The sequence below is a fragment of the Perognathus longimembris genome, chromosome 28 (genome assembly GCF_023159225.1).
Source record: "Perognathus longimembris pacificus isolate PPM17 chromosome 28, ASM2315922v1, whole genome shotgun sequence".
NCBI lineage: Eukaryota > Metazoa > Chordata > Mammalia > Rodentia > Heteromyidae > Perognathus > Perognathus longimembris.
Window position 1 is genome coordinate 61,834,854 of NC_063188.1, and position 7,865 is coordinate 61,842,718.

At 44.8% G+C, this 7,865-nt stretch overlaps 1 protein-coding gene across 1 annotated transcript; it reads right to left on the reverse strand.

Annotated features, from left to right (window-relative positions):
* Window positions 1-1,696: 1,696 nt before the first annotated feature.
* Window positions 1,697-7,554, reverse strand: Awat1 (acyl-CoA wax alcohol acyltransferase 1). Its single transcript, XM_048336806.1, has 7 exons — window positions 7,479-7,554; window positions 6,826-6,933; window positions 6,478-6,548; window positions 5,258-5,462; window positions 3,963-4,134; window positions 2,293-2,492; window positions 1,697-1,851 (listed from the first exon to the last, which is right to left on the reverse strand). The coding sequence occupies exons 1-7, from the start codon at window positions 7,552-7,554 to the stop codon at window positions 1,697-1,699; spliced, it is 987 nt and encodes a 328-aa protein (XP_048192763.1).
* Between the last annotated feature and the right edge of the window lie 311 nt (window positions 7,555-7,865).

A 7,865-nucleotide genomic window follows, 5' to 3' on the forward strand; every position in this document is an offset into this window, starting at 1 on the left:
GTTCGGGGCTCAGAATATGGCCTAGTGGCAAGAGTACTTGCCTCCCATACATGAAGCACTAGGTTCAATTCCTCAGCACCACATATATAGAAAATGGCCAGAAGTGGCGCTGTGGCTCAAGTGGTAGAGTGCTAGCCTTGAGCCAGCCAGGGACAGGGCTCAGGCCCTGAGTCCAAGCCCCAGGACTGGCAAAAAAAAAAAAAAAAATGAATGTCCCAGTTCAAAGCCAGCCTAGGAAGAAAGACCTGTGAGACTCATATCTCCAATTAACTAGAAGAAGAAATTTAATGGAGGCCTGGCTTAGGTCGTAGGGCATCAGCTGTGAGTGAAACAGCAGAATGAGAGTGCAAATTCTGTGAGTTCAAGCCCTAAGTTATTGCACACAAAAAAGCACAAAGACTCAGGGAATCATGAGGACAAGGTGACTTACATGAAATGCTTAAGTGAAAAGGATCCAAGTCCCATAACTAGCACCAAAAAATATAATAAAAACATTTTTAAAAGAATTAATGACAAGAACAAAAATAATTTGGCACTTTTTTGTGCCTGTCTTAGGGATTGAACTCAGGGACTGGGTGCTGTGCCTAAGCTTTTTACTTCAAATCTGACACTACCAGTTGAACCGCAGCTCCACTTCTGGGCTTTTTGGTGGTTAATTGGAGATAAGAGTCCCATGGATATTCTTGCCTAGACTGGTTTTAAACCATGATCATCACATCTCAGCCTTCTGAGTAGCTAGGATTACAGACATGAGCCACTGGCACCTGGTTAATTTGCAACTTTTATTTTTATTTATTTTTTTGCCAGTCCTGGGGCTTGAACTCTGGGCTAGCATTATCCGTGACCTTTTGTGTTCAAGGCTAGCACTCTACCACTTGAATCATAGCTTGACTTCCAGCTTTTTGTGGTTAATTGGACATGAGAGTCGCATGGATTTCCCTGCCTGGGCTAGCTTTGAACTGCAATCTTCAGATCTCAGCATCCTGAGTAGTTAGAATGATAGGCATGAACCACTGGTGCCGGGCATAAAATTAGGCACTTTTAATGGTTTTAAATCTATGCCATACAAATAATACCTTAAATTTACAATTGTTTTTGTGCTAGTCCTGGGACTTGAACTCAAGGCCTGGCATTGTCCTTTATCTTCTTCACTCAAGGCTGGCATTCTGTCACTTGAGCCATAGTTCCACTTCTGGCTTTTTGCTGGTTAACTGGAGAAAAGAATCTCATGGACTTTTTCTGACCAGGCTGGCTTTGAAACTCAGTCCTCAGATATCAGCCTCTTGAGGTTGCTAGGATTACAAGAGTGAGCCACCAGTAGCCAGGAAATGTATACTTTTATTTGAAAAATTTAATAATATGGAATAACCAATAGTAATAATATGGAATACAAGGTATCTGGTTATTATTTGATTCCTTTACGATTTGGGGTGTCAGGCTCAGAGAAGGAACAGAGTAAGAGGGGCCTTGGAATGTTCTACACTGGGGAATGACTGAATAAGAGTCCTCAGGAATAATTCCTGCAGGGGTAGGGGCAATTGCGTGGCTAGAAAAGAGCTCTTGGATGCTTCTTCCACCACACAGAGCCTCCCTCATCTTCCTTCCTTTTCCATGACTATCCTGGGTTGGGTTTCCAGTGAGTGATCCTCCTGTCTGAGACAGGACTCCTATGCAATCAGGCATGCAGAGTCCTCTGTCACAAGAACAGCAGCTTCTGGGTGTCTGGACAGCCGTACTGGGTCTTATGCTGTTCAAATAGTTTCTGCAGGGCATCCATATAGAGAGCATGGTATTTGTCTACTATCTCCTGAGTTGGCTTTTCAATATGAGGTAGTGGTAGAGGCTCTCCAACTGCCAAGAGAGAAGGGAAAGATATAAAGAAAGTGCTATAAACAACTTTGTGCGTGTGTGTGTGCATTGCACCTACCAGTAATGGAGCTTGAACTCAGGCCTGGGCACGGTCACTTAGATTTTTTTTTTGCTCAAGGTTAGTACTCTACCACTTGAGCCATACCTCTACTTCCAGCTTTTTGCTGCTTCATTGGGCATAAGAATCTCATGGACTTTCTTTCCAGATCTTTGGACCTTGACCCTCAGACCTCAACTTCCTGAGTATCTAGTATTATATGCATGAGCCATTGGTGCCCTACAAGAAGCTCTCTTTCTTTTAATTCCCTTACCTTCACCCCTTGGCAGCCCAACTCAACTCCACCTTCTCCGACTGTGCTGGTGGGGGAGAGGTGTTGGGTGAGAAAGAACAGGGGCATCCTTGAGGCAGAAAGCAGCACTCACCTATAGTGACAATAGGCCGGTGGTATGGTAACAACCCTGTGGAGTCTTGGTGGAAGCCCTGTCCATAGAAGACACAAAAATAGAAACCAAAGATCTGCCGGAAGACGTGCTGGAACCTTCCCATTGTACTGCTCTGGCAGAACACCACCTGAGTAAACAGTTCCGTTTCTCCAAAAGTGAAGGTGGGGACCAGATGAACCCTGTAGGAAAACCAAGGTTTATTTCCCAAACCTGGGTAGAGTATGAATCACCCTGAAAGGACTTATGCTCATGACCAGGCTCATCTATTAAGACAAAATTCCACAGGCCTAAAATCATTTTGTTTTGTGTCAATTAGTATCTTTTGTCTTGCAGTGGGCCAAGCCAATGTTACCTCTGGGTCAAGCTTACAAGGGCAAGATACAGAGGAGACAGTGAGGGAAGAGGAGTGGAACAGAGATAACCCAGAACTCCAGACCCTGAATTGTTTTCAGGGAGGTATGGAGGAGCATACACTGGACTGTTTCTATTACAAATAAGCAGATGATGAGGGCAAATTGCATAGATGCAAATGTCAGATACACCTTGCAGTCAAAGAAGTTATGCCAAAAGCAATCTGTCCTTGAATCCTCAGGTTATAGTACTGGTATTTCCTTTCCAGAAACTACAAGAACCCACCCTGAATATCCCACTGTCCTTAATCTTTCTACTACCAATAACTCTAGAGACAGACCCAGGCTTCTTAACTTTCTCAGATGAGAGAAAAGAAAACACAGTAGCTCTCCTGCAGGTCTTTGTGGTTTGCTAATAACATCTCAACACCTTGACATGGTTATCTTACTGGTTACTTGGAGCAAAAAGAGGGAAAGTGTCTCAGGCAGTCAGGAGTGGCAGGGCCTTGACTAGAACCAAGAACTCCTCAGACTTAAGCTCAGAGCTCTCCTCTTATATTAGGAACCAGGCTTAAAGGCCTCAGGCAAGGTCTTTTTTTTTTTTTTTTTTTTTTTTTTTGGCCAGTCCTGGGCCTTGGACTCAGGGCCTGAGCACTGTCCCTGGCTTCCTTTTGCTCAAGGCTAGCACTCTGCCACTTGAGCCACAGCGCCACTTCTGGCCGTTTTCTGTATATGTGGTGCTGGGGAATTGAACCCAGGGCTTCATGTATACGAGGCAAGCACTCTTGCCACTAGGCCATATTCCCAGCCCCTCAGGCAAGGTCTTTAAAATCAGATTCTCCCTTCTTTTTCTGATATGCCACAGGACAATTCTGAACTTGTGAGACATCCTGTAGTCCCAGTCTTGAGCTCCCACCCTAATTCTGACTTAAAGGAAGTCAAAGTGGTTAACATTACTTATCACTTACTGTGTGCCTTGTACATGGTAGGTGTTTTTCTTGGGTGTGTTGGTATTGGAGCTTAAACTTGGGGCCAGAGCACTGTTCCTTGGCTATTTTGCTGAAAGCTGGCACTCTACCACTTGAGTGACACCTTGACCCCTGGCTTTTTGCTAGATAATTGAAAATAAATGTCTCAGGAGCTTTCCTGGGGGTCTTCAAACAACAATCCTTAGATCCCAATCTCCTGAGTAGCTAGGATTGTAGGCGTAAGCTGCTGATGCTTCACTATGGAACATCATGCCCATCAGGTCACACTGCTCGGAAACAGCCACCCACATTCCCTTAGAGGGACACCTACCCATGCTGAAGAGCTGTACGCACAAACCCCTTGTGCTTCTGGAGGAGGAGAGTGGTGGTGTTGGGCACACTGTGCAGGGCCTCTTTCACTCCTCCCACGACAATGCCCACAAGGTTGCCAGTGCCATGGTTCAATAAGTAGTCAATGGCTTGCTGGCTCACAGGGCACACGCCTGGAGAGAAAAGAGGCAGAGAGAGCAAAATAGATTAGGAGAAGAGTGGATGCCAGAATGGGAACAGTGGTTTCTCTGTTCTTATGGGTCCTGAGATACTCAAAAGGATTGGGACTGAAGAGTGTTGGGGAAGGTTAGGATGTGGATGTGGACAAACAAACATTTAACTTTGAAGCTATATGTCCATTTTGTAGGAGGCGCTGGATAGAAACTACAGCAAGATAGTTTCCATTAGGATAACCAGAAGAACTTTCTGAATTCTACCCAGAATGTTTCCCTTTTCTTTCTATTAATAGCCACAGCCATCATTACTGAGTACATACTTAATGTCAGGCTTTCTGTTGAACATTTAACTCACATTTTCACATTTAATCACCATACCACATCTGAGACTATTCGACTATTACCGTCAGCACCACTTTACAGATGAGAAAACTGAAGCCAACAGAGCTTACCTTCTTTACCAAGATCCCAAAGCAAGTTCCAGACCCAAGATTCAAACACAAGCCATTGAGACCCAGTATATATGCTGTGGACTACTCTTCTGGGATAACAGGACAAGGAATGGAATGGTGGAGGGAGAGGAAACTTAGAAGATACTCATATATTGATATGCTGAATTGAAACCCCTTTGTACAACTACTTAAAGATCGTTGCTTAAACAACTCCCCAGTGATGAGGGAGGAGGTAACAAACAGTACTAGAAATGTACCCAAGGCCTAACATATGAAACTGTAACCTTTCTGTACATTTAAAAAAAATCCCCAGTGCCAGTGGCTCATGGCTACTCAGGATATGAAAATGGAAGGATTGCAGTTTGAAGTCAGGCTGGGCAGGAAAATCAGTGAGACTCTTATCTCCAATTAACCACCAGAAAGCTAGAAGTAGAGCTGTGGCTCAAGTGGTAGAGCACCAGCCTTAAGAAAAAAATCTTAAGGACAGTGCCCAGGCCCTTAGTTCAAGCCCCAGGACTGATACCAAAAATAGATATATGATGGTGATACATACATACATACATACATACATACATACATACATAGTACAAAAATCAAATGAAAAGGGGGTGCATTTTATGGCAGAGGTGAAGAAAAACAGAGTCTCCTGTGAGTATTGTCAAAAGTACCTTTGGCCATGAGGTAGTCTCTGAGAATAGGAACCTTGAAGAACCAGGAGAGCGTGGCCAAGTAAGAAGTGATCCCTGGGAAGATCTTTGAGAAGCCTGTGGCCTCAGTGCAGAAGTTACAGAAGGCGCCAAAGGTCAGGAGGCCATGCGGGTGAACCCCCATGAGGTAGTTGTGCTCTGGTGGTAGGTCCTTTGTCTTCAGGATCTGGAGCCATGAAGACAAAAGGCAGAGGCTGTAGAATGAGCTCACTTGGGGAAGCCAAGTGCAGCCCCATCGTGGGTGCAGATGCTCTCTGAAACAGTTTGTCAATAGACAGAGCATCTGTGACTTTCAGGAGGCCCTGATGCTGGCTTTCTTTACCCCGGAGTGATAAGGTAAGATCGAGGACTGTCCAGACTTTTGCCTGTGGCTACAAACAGTCTTTGTCATCTGTGTCAGTGTGCTTTATACATGTCATCATTTTCTTTGAGTGATGCCATGTGACAAAAGCCAAGGAAGCTCAGCTCTAAAAAATCAGGGCATTGTTTGTCGGCTATTTCAAAGAGTATCCAGAGTGTCCTCAGATCTTAGCCTTCTGAATAGCTAGGATTATAGGTGTGAGCCACAGACACCTGGCTACAATTGGCCTTCTTTTATGGTTCTAATACTGGCTTTTGTTACCTTCTCCCTGACTGACTGTCATAGGTACCTAACTGATTCTCATCTCCAGTCTCCACCCAAATGCATCCTACCCAATGCACATTTCTGAAACATCTTTCTGACATTGCTCCTGCCCACCTCCACCTCAGCACCTTCTATTGAACTTCTATTGAACTTCTATTGAACCTTGAAATCCCTGATTAAATATTCCCTTGTATTTATGAGACTCCCTTCAGTGCCTGGTACCAAACTGTAATTATGCAGTTGTCTGTCCTTCCCCATCAGGGGTGAGCGCCTTGATGGCAGAGAGTCACATACTACTCACTTCTCACTACCTCAAAGGTAGTGAGAGGAGGATTTGTGCCCATGCTTGTTAAACTGAATGGAGGTAAATTGTATTTGCCTTCTGCCTGTGCCATCTGGTGGGTTGGGCCAAGGATGTCCAAAGTATCTGAGTAGAGTACAGAGAATCTGGAAGTCATTTAGCTTTGGGATGCTTATCTTATGGAAACCCCAATTATCTGGTATAAATGTCTAGCGTTTGGGGATCTCAGAGGGACACTGGAGAAGAGATGCTTACTGTGACAGGGAAATAATCCCTCAGGTGGGTCCAGACATACCAGTTCCTTACCCATGATGAACGCCTGCCACCTGAGACAAAAATATGTTAGTTATAAAGAAAACGATGGCTTTATTCAGAGCTACATAATTCCTTTTACTCACACAGGGACCTGCAAGCAGCTTAGAGGGACCATAGTTATGCTAAAGAGATGGGAACAGAAAAACCCCCTCCCTTCCCTGAATATGACCCATTGCCTCATTTCTGTGACTCCAAACTGGGAAAAAGGCCTGTGGCATAACATGCCAGACTTACCTTGCAGGGTTGCAAGTTAAAGTAGAACATTCTTTTTTGGTTCATGAGTCTTACCTTGTTCTGGAGTCTTCCAGTCCAGGAAAAGCCAGGCAAGGTAAAGTGTGGGAAGAGGCCACAAGGATGTAAACAGCAAGTAAATGAACAATGGCTGCAAGATCCAAACTGATGAAGGATTAGGTCAGACCAAATTTATACTGCCAGCTGAACCTAATCATGTCTAGTGTCATTGGCAACTTTCCACATAACCTACACTTCTTGTCTTGGCTCTCAGCACAATTCAAATCCTGCTCATCCATCATCCATGACCATTTGCCCTTTAAATTTTTCTTCTGTTGGCCAGTTGCTGGTAGTCACACCTGTAATCCTAGCTACTCAGGAGGCTGAGATTGGAGGATCACAATTCAAAGCTACCCCAAGCAGGGCTTACCTTGTCTCCACTAAACTACAAAAAAAAAAAGAAGTGACCAAAATAAATCAGATCATATCTACCATAACTGTTTTGTCTAGTCCTTACCTGTAGTCACTGTGCCCTGAGCTCTAGCTCTTCCTCCTCCATGCCACTCATTCATAACTCATTCTTAACTCTTAACTAGAACCATCTCAGATGACCGAAAGGCCAGAGATGAGGCTTCCTTTGACCACACACATAGCCCTTGACCTGGATCTGGCTCTGCCTTCTGGCTGGGTACTTCTGGGAAGGTACTCACAGATGAAAAGGTAGCTCAAGGGCCACTGAACACAGCACAGTGACTGGATGTAATCAGTCTCCTTAGAGCAAGACATGATGCCTAGGAGCCTTGAGGGAAGCAGCGATCTTAGAGCCCGTGTCCTAAGAAGAGGTGCTGCCAGCCTCTGGAAGCTCACTTAAGAGTGAACTTGAATGACTATGAGAAATTGACACCTGCCCTCTCCCCCTCCCTTTTTCCACCCCCATCCCCACCCACTTCAGGGGCAGGCTCTGGAGATCATCAGGTCTGGCTCAGCCCCATCTACCCTTTCACTCTCTTTCTGGGGATTATTAGGACATCAGGGTAGAGAAATGGGAGACTTACTGCCATTCACTTCAAATGATCCACAGTTTCAGGTCACTCTGA

Excerpts from the sequence above, each read along its gene's own strand:
- Awat1 (XM_048336806.1), bottom strand. The coding sequence starts at position 7,554 with ATGTCTTGCTCTAAGGAGACTGATTACATCCAGTCACTGTGCTGTGTT. Across the intron at positions 6,549-6,825 it reads CTGGAAGACTCCAGAACAAG|GTGGCAGGCGTTCATCATGG; the intron begins GTAAGACTCATG and ends TTTTTGTCTCAG. Across the intron at positions 5,463-6,477 it reads GGGATTATTTCCCTGTCACA|ATCCTGAAGACAAAGGACCT; the intron begins GTAAGCATCTCT and ends TCATGGCTCCAG.